Here is an 18976-nt window from a genome sequence, read left to right as displayed (position 1 = left end):
TCAAATCTGGAGGAAGGAAAAAGAGGAAGAAAAAGTCAACTTTACAGAAATCATAGAAGTGCAAAAGAAGGAAAAGACAGATTTAAGTAAGGAAATTGTGAAACTGATCAAACAGAAGGAATGGATGATAAGGGAAACAGTGGACAAATAGAAATGTATTGTTATATATGGATTAAAAGAGGAAACAGCCAGTAAGATACAAGAGGGAAAGAGAACAAAAAAAGGTAGCAGAAGGCATTATAAGAAATATACAGAGAGAAGGGGAGGACTGGATAAGTGAAAATGAGGAAATACGTAGACTGGGGAAGTATATAGAAGGAGGAGAGCGACCACTGAAAGTAAAATTTAGGGCACAAGCAACAGCCATGGAAGTGATATCAAATGCGTGAAAACTGGACAAGACAGAGCAATACAGGAAAGTTTGGATAAAGAGGGACATGAATGAGTAGGAGAGACTCAAGGTAAACGATTTAATGAAAGAAGCAAAGGCAAAAAACAAGAACAGAACAGAGGAAGAGAAAAAAAAGTTCTATTGTTAGGTAAAAGACGAGAGGCTCAGGAAGTGGTATCTGACAAAAAAAGAATAGAAAATGTAAATAATGTATGGAAAAATAAAAAGTGGACAGTGGCTTATACAAATATAAATGGTTTAATATCAACATTGCGAGAACTGAATAATTACATTAAGATAAATCGGCCTTTTTATATTTTTTTATGGGTATTACTGAAGTTAAACTAAATGAGACAACAGAAAATATAAGAATTGGTAATAGTAATTATAATGTGTGGATAAAACATAGAAATAATAAGAAAGAGGGAGGAGTCATGTTACTTACAAAGAAGAGTATAACAGTGGAAGAGGTTGAAATGGGAGAAGGAATGGCAGAAGTAATTAGAATTCAAACAAAAAGGAAGGGAGAAGGAAGAAGAGATTTTGTAGTGGCTTATGTACCCCCAAAGACGAATGCATGAACACAAGAGGATTATAAATTATTGTTAAGAGATACTAGTAACTGTTTGGAGAGAATACTGGCAGAGAGTAATAATATGACATTTACGTGTGACTTTAATTGCAATTAGGTATGCTGGGAAGAGTGGACCACGGATGGGGGAAAAGAGTCATGGGGATATATGCTTCTAAATTTAATAATGACAAATACTGTGACCCAATGGACTGGAGAAAATACAAGATTTTGGGGGTAATGAAGAGGCATCAAGATAGACTTGGTGTTTACAAAGGAAATGGACATCATTGAAGGAATAAATTATCAGTGCCCACTAGGTAAAAGTGACCATCTGTTAATTGAATTCAGTATAGGCAGTGGTCCAATAGAAAATAGGAATGAAATTTACAAGAATGGGAGATATAATTACAGGAAAGCAGATTTTATCAGGTTGAGGGAATATTTTGCAGAGGCTAAATGGAAACAACTGTTCATGGCAAGCAGTATGACGTATTCATGGAAATTTATAATGAAGGGATCAGTAGATATGTACTGAAGATCAAAACAAAGGAAGTGAAAAAGAAAAAAAAGACTGGTTTAATACAAGATGTATAACAGCAAGAAAAGAAAAAGAAGCAGCATGGAATAAATGAAGAAAAAAGGAGGAAGTGAGAAATGGGAAGAATCCAAGAAGGCAAGAAACGAATATATCAGAATCCTGAGAGATGAAGAAAGGAATTATGAGAAAGATATAGTTAACAAATGCAAAGATGAGCCAAAGTTATTCTTCAGATATGTGAATGGGAAAATGAAAAACAGGCAAACAATAGATAAACTAATGTAAGATGACATTACATACAAAGATACACGGTTACAAGTGGAATTAATGAACAAGTGCTTGCAGTCAGTATTCACCAAAGAAAGCAGATTTGAAGGAGAAAGAGCATGGCATAGAAACAATGTAATGAGAGAGATACAGGTGGATATAAGTGAAATTAAGAAGATTATGAAAGATTTGGATGTAAGTAAGGCTCAAGGACTGGATAGAGTGTCCAACTGGATACTTAAGGAATGTGAACAACTGGCAGAAGGTATACACAATACCATAGTATGTTCTTTTAAGGGAGGAAAAATTCATCTAGACTGGAAAAGAGCCAATATTGTGCCCGTTTTTATAGGAGGTAATAAAGAGATCCATTGAATTACAGACCAGTGTCCCTAACAAGTATGGTGGCAAAAATAGCAGAAAGAATAGTTAAAAACAGATGGATGGAATATTTAGAAGAAACATACATTGACTGACAGACAATTTGGTTTCAGAAGTGGAAGGTCTTGTGTCATGAATTTAGTGAGCGTTCATAGTAGAGCAATTGATATAATTCAAGAGAGAGAGGGTTGGGCAGACTGTGTTTGTTTAGACCTAAGAAAAGCATATGATAAGGTACCACACCAGAGATTGGTATGGAAAATTCAAAGTATAGGGGGTTTGCATGGTAACACACTGAATTGGATTACAGACTTCTTGAGGGACAGAGAAATGAGAACAGTAATAAAAGGAGAAAAATCAGAATGGTGTAGAGTTACAAGTGGAGTACCACAAGGGACAGTCTTAGCCCCCATAATGTTTCTGGTGTATGTCAATGATATGGTGGATGAGGTTGATAGTTATATAAGTTTGTTTGCAGACAATGTAAAATTATTGAAAAGAGTGGAAAACAATATGGATTGTGAAATATTACAGAAAGATCTAAATAAGATATGTAAATGGAGTAAGAAATGGGAAATGGAATTCAATGCAAAGAAATGCAAGGTGATGGAATTAGGAAAAAGGAAGAGAAGATTGACGAGTTCCTACACCATGGGAGAAGTGGAAATTAAGAAAACCATAGAAGTAAAAGACTTGGGAATTACAATAAGTGATAATTTATCACCAGAAAAAAATGTAAACAAAATAGTTGGGGAAACCTATGAGTTGCTAAGAAAGATGAAAGGGGCATTTGCTTACATGGATGAAGATATAATGAAAAATTTAATGGAATATGTGATTTGACCTAAACTGGAATATGCCACAATTGTTTGGTTACCCCATAATAAAAAGGAAATAAGGAAAATAGAAAGGATCCAAAGAGCTGCAACCAAATTGGTACCAAGTTTGAGAGATTTAACGTATGAAGAAAGATTAAGGAGATTGAAGCTTCCATCATTACAAGAGAGAAGAGAATGAGGGGATCTGATTGCTATATACAGAACTTTAAAGGGTAAGGATCAAGTTGACAAAGAAGACTTATTTGTGTGGGACTCAAGAGATACAAGAGGACATGGAGTGAAATTGAGGAAAACAGCAGGTAGAAGAGATGTCAAGAAATATGGTTTCCCAAATAGAAGTGTAGAAATATGGAACAACTTAGATGAAACAGTGGTACAAGCAACAAATATTCATGAATTTAAAGTTAAGCTGGATGTTTTTAGATATGGAAACAGGACAGCATGAGCACAGCTCTTTTCCTGTAAAACACAACTAGGTAAATACAACTAGGTAAATACACACACACACTCATATTTCAGCACTACAGACTAAAAGGGAGGAACATCAGTCCAATAAAGCCAATTTTCCATAGATACTGACACAGTGAACCCTCAGTTTTTCACAGGATTATGTTCCAACAGCACCCATGAAGTGCTAAAATCTGCATTATATTGATGCAACCCCTAAACTGCCTATTTATTGTCTCTATTAATAAGAAAAATCAGTACAGCTATTCACTGATGATGGATGAGATGAATGAAGATGATGAAGTAGCTGTGCAGCATGATATAATGAACATATATGGAGAGAAAAAGAGAGAGAGAGAGAGAGAGAGAGAGAGAGAGAGAGAGAGAGAGAGAGAGAGAGAGAGAGAGAGGGAGGGAGGCTGTGTGACAGCCAGCAGGTGAACTTGACAGTGGCCAGTGGCGCAGTCTCTCTCTCTCTCTCTCTCTCTCTCTCTCTCTCTCTCTCTTGCTCTCTCACTCTTGCTCGCTCGCTCTCGCTCGCTCTCTCTCTCTCTCTCTCTCTCTCTCTCTCTCTCTCTCTCTCTCTCTCTCTCTCTCTCTCTCTCTCTCTCTCTCTCTCTCTCTCTCTCTCTCTCTCTCTCTCTCTCTCTCTCTCTCTCTCTCTCTCTCAGAGAATATAGCACACACACACACACACACCCGCATGTGTAGTGATTACCACGCTTGGCTCACAACCAAGAAGGCTCGGGATCGAATCCCGGGAGCAGCAAGGCAAATGGGCAAGCCTCTTAATGTGTAGTCCCTGTTCACCTAGTAGCAAGTAGGTATGGGATGTAACCCGAGGGGTTGTGACCTTGCTGGCCCGGTGTGTGGTGTGTCATTGGTCTCAGTACTACCCAAAGATCGGTCACTATGAGCTCTGAGCTCTTTCCATAGAGTAATGGTTGGCTGGGTGACCAGCAGATGACCATAGGTGAATCTCACACAAACACAAACACACACATAGAGAGAGAGAGAGAGAGAGAGAGAGAGAGAGAGACCAAAACTGGATAGATATAGAGACAGAATACTATGAGATTACTCCTCTCCCATAAACCACAACTAGGTAAGCAGAGAAAATCTAATAATTATGGGAGATTTCAACTGCAAGGAGGTTAGATGGAAAATGTGGTTGGTGGATGGGAGCGACAAGTCTTGGGGAGGAGAGTTGTTAAGGATGACAATGGAGTATTCAATGACACAATGGGTGGAAGAGAATATGAGGTTCAGGGGAGATGAGCCCTCAAGGCTGGATTTAATTTTTACAAAAAACCTGAAGTCATCGAGGATATAGACTATAAATGTCCAGTAGGTAAAAGTGATCATGTGTTGGTGGAGTGAAAATTGAGAGTAGGAGGAAGGATATGAAAGAATGAGAATCACAGAACAGGAAGATGGAAGAACAGACTTTGAAAAATTGATGAATTACTTTGAGCACATGGACTGGAATCAATTCAACAAAGCAATTGGAACAGAAGATAAATGGGGAGAGTTTACAAGCATATACAATGATGGTGCAAAGAGATTTGCCCTGAAGATAAGAAAACAAAAGGTTAAGAACCAGGAGTGGTTTAATAAATGATGTGAGGAAGCAAGGAGAAAGAGAGATCTGGCCTGGACCAAATGGAAGAAAAGGAAAACAAGTGACACACGGAAAAATATAAAAGAGAGAGAAATGAATACTCAAAGGTAAGGAGAGAAGAAATAAAGAATCATGAAAAAGATATTGTTGACTGATTTAAGGATAAACCAAGTATCTTCTATAGATATATGAATGGTAAAATGAAAAATAAGAAGGGAGTTAAAATAAATGGTACACATGTTGAGGAAGAAGCAGAAATTTTAGAGGTTTTTGAACAACTACTTTCAAAGTGTCTTCACTGAAGAGAGAATATTTGATAGACCAGTGATGGCAAATATGAGAATAGAAAGATTGAGTGAGACTGAGGTAACAGTGGATGAGGTAAGAACAATGATGGAAGACTTGGATGTGAGGAGGGCACAGGGATATATCTGATGGAGTATCTGATTGGGTGCTGAAAGAATGCAGAGATCAGATTGCATACCAGGTTTACAAACTCATCATAACTTCATTAAGGGAAGGAGTGGTGCCCAAAAATTGGAAAAATGCAGATAAAGTCCCCCATATATAAGAATATATGTCTAATTATAGACTGGTGTCATTAACAAGTGTAGTGGCAAAAATGTGCAAAAGAATAATGAAGCAAAGATAGAGTGAGTATCTGGAAAAGAGAGGTATATTAACAGACAGACAATTTGGATTTAGAAAAGGAAGGCCATGTACAACAAATTTAATGTGCTTCTACTCCAGAGTCATATGTATAGTACAAGAGAGGGATGGGCAGATTGTGTTTATTTGGACTTAAAGAAAGCATTCGATAAGGTGCCCCACAAGAGACTGCTCTGGTTATTAGAAATGAGGAGACCTCTTACAGTGGATCAGTGACTTTCTGAGGAGAAGGGAAATGAGAACAGTGGTCAAAGATAGGAAGTCATCATGGAGAGAGGTAATTAGTATCCTGCAGGGTTCATTACTAGCACCAGTTATGTTTGCTATCTGTGTGAACGATATGATGGAAGGGATGAATAGCTACATGGGTCTCTTTGCTGATGATACAAAATTGACGAGGAAAGTGGAGAGGAAGGAGGATTGTGAAGCTCTGCAGGAAGATCTGAATGTGATTTGAGACTGGAGTGGCACTTGAAAGATGAAGTTTAACGTAAAAAAAAGATGTGGAGTGTTGAAGTTTGGGCATAGTTGTGTGAGGCCAGTCTTCATTTATAAATTGGGTAATGAGGAAATAAAAGTGAAGAGTGAAGAGAAAACCCTTGGAATTACTGTCACTGATAAGCTGTCCCCAGAGATACATGTAAGAAGGAAGACAGGGGATACATATAATCTGGAGAGAAACATAAGAGCAGCATTCAACTATCTGGATGAAGGGATGATTAGGAATTTAATTGTGATATTGATAAGACCTTGTTTAGAATATGTGGCAGTGATATGCTCTCCCAGCACTAAAAGGGACATACAGAAATTAGAGAGAATACAACGAGCAGTGACAAAGTTGCCCCAGACCCTATCAGACTTATCATGTGAAGAGAGAGTAAAGAAACTAAACCTGCCCACCTTGGAAGAGAGAAGACAGAGAGGTGACTTGATTGCCTAATATCAGATTTTGTTGGGCTACAAAAAATTGGACTGGAGTGATTTGGTGGTGAGAGACTTTGGAAGCACAAGAGGGCATGAGAAGAAGGTGAAGGCTGTGTATAGAAGGGATGTTCAGGAGAACAGTTTCTCACAAAGGACTGTAGGAATCTGGAATGAGCTACAAAAAGAAGTAGTAAATGCAATAACTACATGATTTTGAGGAAAAACTGGATAAGAGTAGATATTGAGATGGGACAGCATGAGCTTAGACTCCTCCTCTCTTAAAACCACAACCAGGTAAATATAACTAGGCAACTAAGTAAATGCACACAAACACAGAGAGAGAGAGAGAGAGAGAGAGAGAGAGTGCATTGTATCATGGTCACTCACTGGATGTCTTTTCTTCTTTTCCACCAGATGGCATGGTTATAGAAAATTATGATAATTCAAACAAATAAACACAATAAAAAGGGAAAAAACTATGGAACAATGAGCTACACATGTTATTATACTGATGTAAACAAATTGATCACCTGCAACAAGCGGTCAGTTCTCATAGCAGTGGCTCATGTCCAGTGTTGCCACAACTCCATCCGTAGCGTACAGGACTTTCAAATTGAGTTGGCTGCTCCTGAAATTTGTTTAAGCGAGGTCCATTGTACAGAGGTATGAGTGTGTGTGTGTGTGTGTGTGTGTGTGTGTGTGTGTGTGTGTGTGTGTGTGTATATATATATATATATATATATATATATATATATATATATATATATATATATATATATATATATATATATATATATATATATATATATATATATATATATACCCCACTGCTTTACTATTCAACCAATCTACTACTACTGGAAAATTCCCATCAAGCCTGAAAAATGCAAATATCACCCCAATACACAAATCTGGTGCCAAAAATTATTCAAATGACTATCACCCTATTTCCACCATATCTATCTTCTCTAAAATATTTGAAACTCTAATGAAAACTAAACTTATGTCATATCTGGATAAAAACAATATCTTAAGTGATTCTCAATATGGATTCAGAACAGATTTCAACACTTGTCATCCTTTAAGTAAATCCACCTCCCATCTTTATTCATCTCTTGATGACAAATCATCAGTATTATCAATTTTTGTTGATTTCTCCAAGACCGTTGATACTATCAACCACAATATACTTATGCAAAATTTGCATTATTATAGCATACAAGGCATTATACATTCCTGGTTCAGCACCTATTTAACTGGTAGATCCCAATGCATGATTCTTGATGGATATAAGTCCACACAAAGAAACATATCAACTGGTGTCTTGCAAGGAAGTGTCTTGGGTCCGATACTATTTCTTATTTACATCAATGACATTGTAAAAGTATTTAATCATACAAATGTCATTCTCTTTGCTGATGACATGACGCTATATTTCACCATCTCTAGTAATGATGTCCAATTCTATTCGGCCAATAATGACTTTGATAAACTACAAAATCGGTGTTTGAACAATAGACCCACAATCAGCAATAACAAAACTCACTGCATGTTATTCTCTAACAGGACTAATGATCTTTTTTCAAAACTCAAAGTAAAAAACGACGAAATATGTAGAACTAACAAGCTGAAATTTCTGGGAGTCACCTTTGATGAAAACCTAACTTTTAAATTCCATGCAAATAATATTTGTCAAAGACTTTCAAGAAGCACTGCCATGCTATATAAAATAAGAGATTTTATAACCTGTGAAGTCCTAAAAACACTCTATTATGCACACATATATCCACATCTCCAATACTGTAATCCACACATCTGAAATCCATAAACTTAATTCATAAAAAGATAATCTGCATTATCATACATAGCTCATATCTTGAACACACCACTCCACTTTTCAAAAACATGAATATACTAAAGCTTGAAGACATAACAAAACTTTCTATTGCATCCTATATGTACAAAAACATCATTAATGCTTCTCTTCCATCCCACAACTACACCACACGACACAGTTACCGGCTATGCACACCAACTCACCGCTTAAGTCTCTTCTGTCACTCAACTATGTACCTAGGCCCTTTAATATGGAATTCTCTGCCTTATCACACTAAAAATGTCTACTCACTCAATGAATTTTAAAAGTAAGCTTAAAAATCATCTCCTGGATGCATACTAGTCTGTTTTTTTTTTTTTCATTCATTGCAACATGTCTCGTCTTATCTTCCCCTAGAGTCTAAATATATACATATCTACAAAAACATTATTATCATTTCTATATTATTTCTTCACCCCTGCTTACCATTTTATTCATAATGTGTATCCTATTTATTCCACTATACCCCAATGTATCCATATTCGTCTACTCTCACAATTCCTATTTTCCACTACCTTATATCAGTGTACCCGCACTTATTCTACTTCACCCATTTAATATCATATTCATCTCATTATCTCACTATCCATATTTCCTCTTTTTATAATGTTTTTTTTAAACTTACCTACCTAGTATATTAGATATTTGTAAAATTAAATATAATCTATAATTTCAAATTACTTTGTTACATATATCTTCCATATCCTGAAAAGGCTAGCCCATAATTTTGTACAGAAATCCATGTATTTTATAACTAAGGCTATAATAAAGTGTTTAAAGTGTTATATATATATATATATATATATATATATATATATATATATATATATATATATATATATATATATATATATATATATATATATATATATATATATATATATATATATATATATATATATATATATATATATATACAGCATGTCCTGGGAAGAAAATCATATATCCTCAGAAAAAGAAGAGCTAGTCATTCTAAATTGGAAATATTCAATGGTCAAATGCTATTAATGCCATGGTTTAGAAATTACAGGACATTTAAATATGAAAGCACATCATTGGCAAGTCATTACATGCAGGCTGTCCTGCAATGTCCAGCTGATCACTGTTGCCATACGGACTTCATTATGTTTTACCTGTTATTTCATACAACCATACACTACCTTCTTGAATTCAATTACATCTTTATTTGATATGTAATCAAGTAACATCTTTATGCTACTAATACCCACCATTGCTGCCCTCTCCCCTTTTCCCCCCTATCCAGTTCTTAGGCCTGATTTTTTAAATGTTGGTCTTAGTAAATCCCAATACCAAGCCCCACATCATGTCTCCTCGTAATAACTTTGCAAATGCATTTTTAAACTCAGGGAATGAGACACGACATAGTGTTAGGAGAATGCAACACCAACAGCACTCTTCACATAGGTGGGCAACTCTGGGAGAGTTGTATGTACCCACCAAAGCTATCAGCTGATCAGTGCTTTAGGCAATTTTCTTGCCTAAACAGTCTACATTGAATAGTGTATTTTGCATATATGTATATATATATATATATATATATATATATATATATATATATATATATATATATATATATATATATATATATATATATATATATATATATATATATATATATGCACATACATACACACACACACACACACACACACACACACACACACACACACACTGGTCAGTGTAGGCTATATATATATATATATATATATATATATATATATATATATATATATATATATATATATATATATATATATATATATATATATATATATATATATATATATATATATTTTTTTTTTTTTTTTTTTTTTTTTTTTTTTTTTTTTTTTTTCTTGGGGGGGGGCAGTGGGGGGAGGCTGTACATTCTCTAATCTAGTAGTTGGGGTGTACAGGCAGGTGAGAGCTGCTCCTCAGAGAGGCATGTGAACAGCACTGGGAAGCCTCACCACCTCAGCTTGATGCACTAGATCATGGAGTTATAAATATCCTGCAAATGTATGCAATGAAATCATTGTTTTCAGGAGTTTTCAAAACTATACTAGAAATGTTTCTGAGTTGCCAACTACTATAGTTAATTTAGAATCAGGTTATGGAGTCTTGCACTTGTGATTTATTGAAAAGAGTATCAAAATCTTGAAAAGTGATGGTAATTTTCTAGAGTCCTTTCCAACCCTTATTATTAGATATTTTAGTTCCATTCTTTCACTGACACATTTGAATAGTCATAAAACATAACAGAGTGGTTGGAAATGTCACCTTCTCTGTAACCCCCAAATACTATTCAAATGTATCAGTGAAAGAATGGAACTAAAACAATCAGCAATAATGGGGGTAAAGGTCTTAAGAATATTACCTTAGTGACTTCAAAGTGAAAATGAAATAATAACCAACTTGCCAGCCATCACATAGCCTACAGTCTCATATGCATTTATACCCTATCTTGCTTTTTATTTACCAATGCAGTTCAAAATTTCACATTCTCAATATGATGTGCTATATACAGTTAAAAAGATAAGATTTTTTCAGTTTACTAGATAATGCTGTTTGCTAGCCTAAGTTTGATAAAGCCCAGTTAGAGCATATAACATGTTTCTGACCATGAATAACTAAAATTAATGTTTTATGCACTAAAAAATACTTCAGTGTTGCAAATATAATGTGAAGATGCTGTAAACCTTAGAGAGGTGATGGAAATTGACAGCTCTTTCAACCTGGCAGGTGATCCGCACAATTACATGACTCGGATGGGTAAGGGTGCCCAAACGTGCACACTTATAAACACCTTAATCTCTTCCTTACAATGATGGATACTATTTTCCTTTACCACAGAAGTATATTGATACATTATATTTTTAACATAATTTTCAGTCATATGAATTGTGAATATCATTGGTGTTTCTTGTTGGGGAGGAGTAGGACACACCAAAAGTTATTATAGGAACATGTGGTGTCTCCAACAAGTTTACACTAACACCACAGTTTAAAAAATGAGACTAAGAATGAACTACATTGGTATTAGTAACTACTAACACCACATTTAAAAAATCAGGCCCTAGTGCATTCACATTGAAATGTCCTGTAATTTATAAACCATGGCATTAAAAGCATATTACCATAGAATATTTCTGACTTGGAATTATTTGATCTTCCATATCTAAAAATATGTAACTTTCCTTCTGGGAGGACACCCTAGGTATATATATATATATATATATATATATATATATATATATATATATATATATATATATATATATATATATATATATATATATATATATATATATATATATATATATATATATATATATATATATATATATATATATATATATACAGAGGCTTTCATTCCTGAGCCTTGATCATCCTCTTTTAGGAATTTTGGTGAAAGTTTCATTGTTGCCTTAGACATATCAAAAAGCTTTTGATAGAGTCTGGCACAAAGCTTTCATTTCTAAACTACCATCCTATGCTTTCTACCCTTCACTCTAACTTCATCTCAAGTTTCCCCTCTGACAGTTCTATTGCTGCTGCAGTAGATGGTCACAGTTCTTCTCCTAAGTTTGTTAACAGCAGTTTTCCTCAGGGTTCTGCCCTGTCACCCACTCTCTATTATTCATTAGTGATCTTCTAAACCAAACTTCTTGGCCTATCCACTCCTACACTGATGATACCACCATGCACTTTTCCACATCTCTTCATAGATGTCCAGCCCTTCAGGAAGTAAACAGCTCACACAGGGAAGCATTCCCTATATCTAGAAAACCTAAGTACAATTTACCTCCATCCCTCTTTCTTTCTCTTAATCAATTCATTCACCACAAGCATTATCCTCAGCTCTCCTGTTCACACAAAATCCATTTTGTTCCTTGCCTTACACTTCAGCTCTCTCAATCCATTTACACAACCTCTCATTCAATACTGAACTGAACATTCTGCCTACCGTGTTCACTAATGCAATCAGCCTGTAGTTTTTCAACTCAATCTTACTTTGTATTATCCCTTATGCAGTAGAGTCACCCTGCATTCATGACACATGTCTTGCCATTCTCTCCTCCTTCCACATCTGGTTAAATACCTGTCATCCTGTCAATCACAACTTCCTCTCCATTTTTATTCATCTCATAGGTATCTCATCCTGCTGTCTCCTCTCCATTTTTATTCATCTCATAGGTATCTCATCCTGCTGCATCCTCTCACTTCCATACAATCAATCTTCACACATTTACTTTTTTCTGCTCCACATCTGCTGTCATATGAGGGTCCTTGTCATACCTTATTCACACAGCACATCTACCTCACCCCTGCATTCAGCCAGTCATCATTCTAATTTCTCATTCCTGCCATGGTTGAGGTGGATCCAGTCTCTCCCATAGAACTTGTCCTGTTTAAGGATCCCATCCATGTCAAGGAAGCCCTTCTCCTCTGTCATCCACTCCATCTTGATCTTCATGAACTCCTTGCATATCATCCAGTTCATTTCTCTCCTAATCCTTTCCTATTGTACTCCTCGTGGGCGCCACAGGACCCCACCACAGCCATACTTATTTTCTTGTCTTCCACTGGCTTCACAGGTTCTATCACTTCCTTTATTGTTTTTTCAGTGCCAGTTTCCACTAAATTGTTGCCTCCTTCTTGGATCACAAGCAAGCTTCTTTTTTTCCACTTCTTTCACTTCTTCCAAGGCTTTCTTCTTCATGTCTTGAATTTGGCACCTCCCATGCTAATGCACTCAACTTCCCTTCTCACAAAGTCTAGGTTCTCACTGTACTGTCTCCAATTACATGCACTAGGGCTTTCTTGAACATCATTTTCCTCAGAGTGATCTTGATCTTCATTCTACAGGTGGCTCAGGATTGCTCCTGAGCCAGGTCTCATGTTCATATATGTGGAAGTTCATAACTTGAATGTTCATAAATTGGGGAGCACACATATATATATATATATATATATATATATATATATATATATATATATATATATATATATATATATATATATATATATATATATATATATATATATATATATATATATATATATATATATATATATATATATATATATATATGTATATATATATATATATGCCTCCAAATCACACTGCAGTGCTGGGAACTCAAAACCCTAATGCTGCAGAGCAGGGCAGGTTAAGAGTAATCTCATGAAGGGTGTGGGCTGTCACCCCCATGTGTGTAAATAATGGCTTGACATGATTTTTCAATGATTGTTACTATACTGTACTGGGTTTTATTCATTGACATTTTAATATTTTATGAATTATGTATTTGTTACCTTCACTTGCATCAGTGATTCTCAACCAGGGGTAAATTTATCCCTTGGGATAAAAAATTACATAGCAGTGGGTAAATAACTGATATACCTGATAATTTAATAATAATTAATTTAAATTTCATTTTGTAAAATGAGAGAGAGAGAGAGAGAGAGAGAGAGAGAGAGAGAGAGAGAGAGAGAGAGAGAGAGAGAGCAAAGGATGTGTGTGTGTGTGTGTGTGAATTTACCTAGTTGTAATTTACAGGGCCTGAGCTACGCTTGTGTGATCCCATCTCCATATCTACACTTGTCCAGTATTTCCTTAAAGTTGTGCACACTCATTGCTGATACTACATCCTCACTTATCTTGTTCCAAACTTCTATATTTCTGTGTGGGAAACTATATTCCTTTGTTATTCAAGCATCTTCCTTTTTTTTTTTTCCTGTGGCCTCATGTGTATCTGGTATTTTCTACTTCTCTTAATAGCAGTTTCTCATTATCTATTTCTTCCGCTCTATTCCACAATTTATAAATCAGTATTAAGTCTCCCCTTTCTCTTCTTTGTTCCAGTGTTGGCAGGTTCATCTCCTTTAATCTGTCTTCTTATGTTAATTTTTCCAGTTCTGGAACCATCTTCATTGCCTTTCATTGTATCCTCTCTAGTTTTTTTACGTTTCTTCTTGTGGGGAGACCACATTGATTCAGCATGTTCCAGCTTTGGTCTAATCATAGTAGTAATTATCTTTTTCATCACATCTTTATCCATGTAGTGAATTGCTGTTCCAGTATTTCTCACAATTTTATATGTATCTCAGAATATCTTTTCTACATGTTTCTCTGATTGTTGATTATGCTGTATTATCACTCCCAGATCTTTCTCTTCTTGTACTTTTATTATTTCTTCATTTCCCATTTTATATGTCCATTTTAACTTTTTCCCCATTTTCATTAAATTACTTTTTTTTTCATATTAAATTCCATCTCCCATTTCTTACTTCAGTCCCAGATTTTATTCAAGTCCTCTTATAGAATTTCAGTCTTTTGGTTCTTATATGTCTTTGTTTGCATCATCTGCAAACTCATGTAACTCTTTACTCCTTCAGGCATATCATTTATGTAGATCCTTGTGGTACTCCACTATCTACTTTTCTCCATTTCAGTTTTACATCTTTTACTTCCGTCCTCCTTTCTCTTCCCTTTAAGTAACTTTTCATCCATTTTTTTTTCTCCTATATTTTCTGGCTTCCATAATAGCCTGTTGTGGGGAACTTTGTCAAAAGCATTTTTTTTTATCTGAATACACAGTCTATACATCTATCCCTCTCCTGTGTTGTATCAGTCACTCTCAAATAGAAGCTTATCAGATTTGTTACACGATTGCTTTTGTCTAAAGCCATACTATTCTTCTGTTATTTTATCGTTTTTTTTTTTTTTCTAGAAATTTTGTCCACTGCTTCTTTATCACTTTTTCATGTATCTTACGTACTATGCTGGTCATTGATACTGGTCTGTGGTTTATTGGTGCTTCTTTCCACTTTTATAAATTGGCATTATGTCTGCTCTCTTCCACTTCATATAGAGCACCATATTATGTCATATACTGCTTCAATTAATTGTTTCCTGCACTCTTTTAAAATGAAACCTGATACTCCATCGGGACCTGTTGCTTTTCTTTCAGTTCCTCCATCATTTTATAAACTTCATCTTTGATTACAGTAATTTCCACTTTTTTTTTTCATCTTGTGGTTCTTTAAATTATGATTCATCTCTGAAAACTTATTGAAACTTTATGTTTTATATCTAGCAATTCACTCACATCTTGGGTCTTCATATGTTTCATTTCCATCCTTCAACTTTTATATATATATATATATATATATATATATATATATATATATATATATATATATATATATATATATATATATATATATATATATATATATATATATATATATATAATATATATATATATTATTTTTTTTTCTTTTTTTTTTTTCCATTTACGAATTTGTAGAAGTTTTGGTTCATCCTCACACTTTTTAACTATATCTTTGTCATATCCTTTCTCTTCCTCCTTCCTTATTTTCACATTAATTTCTTACTATCTTAAAGTCTTCTTTATTTTTTTGGGGGGTTTCAATTTCTTTTCATTCTTATTCATGCTTCATCTCTTTTTCTTTGCACTTGCACATCTTCCATTGAACCACACCTGTTTTTCTTTTTCTCTAGGTTTATATAGTGGGACATATTTATTCACTTCTGTCTCATACAGTTTCATAAAAATGTCATACTTATCTTGCACATCATTTGCTCTTTTCACCTTTACCCAGTCCATTTCTCCATAAAGTTTCTTAAGATCATCTATATTATTTGCTTTCCTGTAGTTTCTTCAGTTTTCTTTGTATGATTCATCCTCTTCACTGACATCATTATCAGTCTCTATTTCTTTCATTGTATGGTTACTTTTTCACATGGAGCACACATATCTCAGTCCTTTAGTTAGGTCATTTCCTTTTGTTAATATTTGGTCTAGTCTTGTTGGTTCATCTCCCCTATATTTTGTATTTTCAGTCACCCATTGCATCATTGTTTTTTCCATAGTCAGCTTCAGAAATCTTTCTCCCCATGCAGTCTTATTTTCCCCTGCTTCAAACATTTCCCAATTTATTTCTATGCAATTGAAGTTGCCAACCAATAATACTCTTTTATTACTTTTGATTAATTTTCTCAAACACTAGATGGTATCCTTTATTATTTTTCATAGTCTTCTTTGCTCCAAGAATTTGTCATTACCATCAGTATTTCTCCTTTATTATCCTCCAAGTTAACATTCACTACTTCTGCTTTTCCTTCTCCATAAGTACCATTTATTCACTCTGTCTCCCAAAACTCAAAAAAGTTTTCTTTTATTCTTATGTTCTTGATTAATTTTTCTCTTTAGCCTCTTCATACATTCCGTTCAATTTTTTTCCCGTTCTTCATTTCTGTTCTTCCTAATGTGTATATCTTTACAATCTTCTGCTTCTCTTAATTTGGATGTTCTTTCTAGTATATCTTCTGCTGTTTGTTGTGATTTTAGTCTAATTTTCATAGATCTTGTTTTGCCTTCCACTTCTTCCTTGAATTTAGTGTCATCTTTGTCATCTAGTTTCTTCAGCAAGTCCTTCACTGTTTTTGTTTCTTCTGTATCTCTTTTCAATTTGTATGTTATATTTTTCTCTTTTATTCCATAAACTGTAACACTTTTCTTCTTATTTGGTGCATCTCTTATAGATCTTCATTGTTTTTCAGTGCCTTTACCACTTCCCTTTCTACATTTTCATTTTTTCTTTCAGTTGCTTTTCAATTATTTCCTTAAATTCAACATTTGCTTTATCATTTTTTTTATTTTCCAGCCTTTCATTTCATCCATGACTCCCTTTCTCACCCTCTTCTCACCTTTCACTAACTCTGCTTTCAATTTTTTATTTTCTTTCATTACTTTTCCATGTTTTGTAATTCCTCATTTTCCTTAATATTTTGTTGTTCTCTCACTTTCATCTCCTCCAGTTCTGATTTTTTTTTTTTTTTTTTTTTATGTATTTATTTATTATTTATTTATTATTTATTTATTTATTTATTTATCTTTTTTTATGGAAATAAGCGGTAAATGGGGAAATACATCAAGTCAAGGGGCTAATGATAGAAGAAAGGTTGAGAATCCCTGACTTATGTATATAGGTGTATAGGTGTTGTAGGTAGACTAGAAGTATTTCATTTTTATTTTTCTCAGCCAGGTCAGTCAGAAACAGCAATTTTTTTGCCCTTACTTTCATTATAACTAAACAAATCACATCTAACATGGTTTGTTAGCATTCAAATGACTGTATAATGTTAATCTTGACATTCACATAATGATTTTTAAGTAAAGCTAAGATAATCTTAATTATTATCCATATTATAACCATGCAGGATCTCATCAGTCAAGAGTTTGGGGAAGAGTACTTGTCAACTCCCCAGTTTGACATTAGTTCATCATTTGGTGACTCAACTTGCCATTCCCCACTCATTTTTATCCTGTCACCTGGGAGTGATCCCATTGGTGCTCTATACAGGTAAGATATGTATATATTTGATATTTGTTATGTTTGTGATTTTTTATATTTTGTTGTCACTAATATTAAAAAGAGTTTTTATATAGCAAAATAATAGATTCTTTATCTTACCCTTACAGATACTAGACAGACTGATACTATCTTGCCCCACTGTTCAAAAAAAGATAACTCTCTCTCTCTCTCTCTCTCTCTCTCTCTCTCTCTCTCTCTCTCTCTCTCTCTCTCTCTCTCTCTCTCTCTCTCTCTCTCTCTCTCTCTCCAGGGGTAGCATTAAAAGCCATCCCCAAAAAATCCCAGTCAATAAAAGCCCAAGTGCTTTTTTTTTTTTTTTTTATTTATTATTATTTTTATTTATTTATTTTTTTTTTTTGCATATTAAAATTTAGTTTTATATCATATTAATAAATAAGGTTCATAAAAGTACATATACATAAAAAAATGTAAAAGCAGTCAAGCTGGACCTGTTCATTTCCTGTACAATACAAGTTATTACAGGCTTTGTCCACCCAGACCAACCTGTATCAGCATGACCTAAACAAGTGTCTGTCCTGGATGATTTAGGGCTTGTTTCCCACTCCTCCACCCTCTGACTACTTCATGCTACCCATTAAGATCCTTCACAGTAATGTTTTCCATGGCCTCGCTGGCTTTAACCCTCAGAAGGCTTATGGACCTGATGAGGTCCATCCTTTTGTTCTCTGAAACTGTGCCTCCATACTTGCACAAAACTCTTCCAACATCTCTCTGTCAACATCTACCTTTCCTTCATGCTAGAAGTTTCCCTAAATTCAGCCTTTTCCTTAAAAGGGTGACCATTCTAATTTCTCAAACTATCATCTTATTGCTGTAATTTTCTGTCTGTGCAGTTTTTAATCTATCCTCAGCAGGAAGATTCTTAAACATGTCACTTCACAACCTTCTATCTGATCACCAGTATGGATTCCGTCAAGGTCGCTCTACTGGTGATCTTCTGGCTTTTCTTACTGAGTCTTGGTTATTCTCTTTTAAGCTGACCCTACACGATCAATATTATTGCGCAATATTCCATATTGT

At 34.5% G+C, this 18976-nt stretch overlaps 1 protein-coding gene across 4 annotated transcripts in view; it reads left to right on the top strand.

Moving 5' to 3' along the window:
• Positions 1-18976, top strand: part of LOC135099898 (dynein axonemal heavy chain 3-like) — a 430253-nt gene that overhangs the window by 367343 nt on the left and 43934 nt on the right. For all 4 annotated transcript variants that reach the window (XM_064002569.1, XM_064002565.1, XM_064002567.1 and 1 more), the window contains one exon: positions 17781-17923. In XM_064002569.1, coding sequence (XP_063858639.1) covers positions 17781-17923 — 143 coding nt within the window. The remainder of the gene's footprint in view (positions 1-17780; positions 17924-18976) is intronic.

Source organism: Scylla paramamosain, chromosome 4 (genome assembly GCF_035594125.1).
Source record: "Scylla paramamosain isolate STU-SP2022 chromosome 4, ASM3559412v1, whole genome shotgun sequence".
NCBI lineage: Eukaryota > Metazoa > Arthropoda > Malacostraca > Decapoda > Portunidae > Scylla > Scylla paramamosain.
The sequence above is the reverse complement of the archived record's forward strand: the minus strand, read 5'-3'. Positions and strand labels throughout refer to the sequence as shown.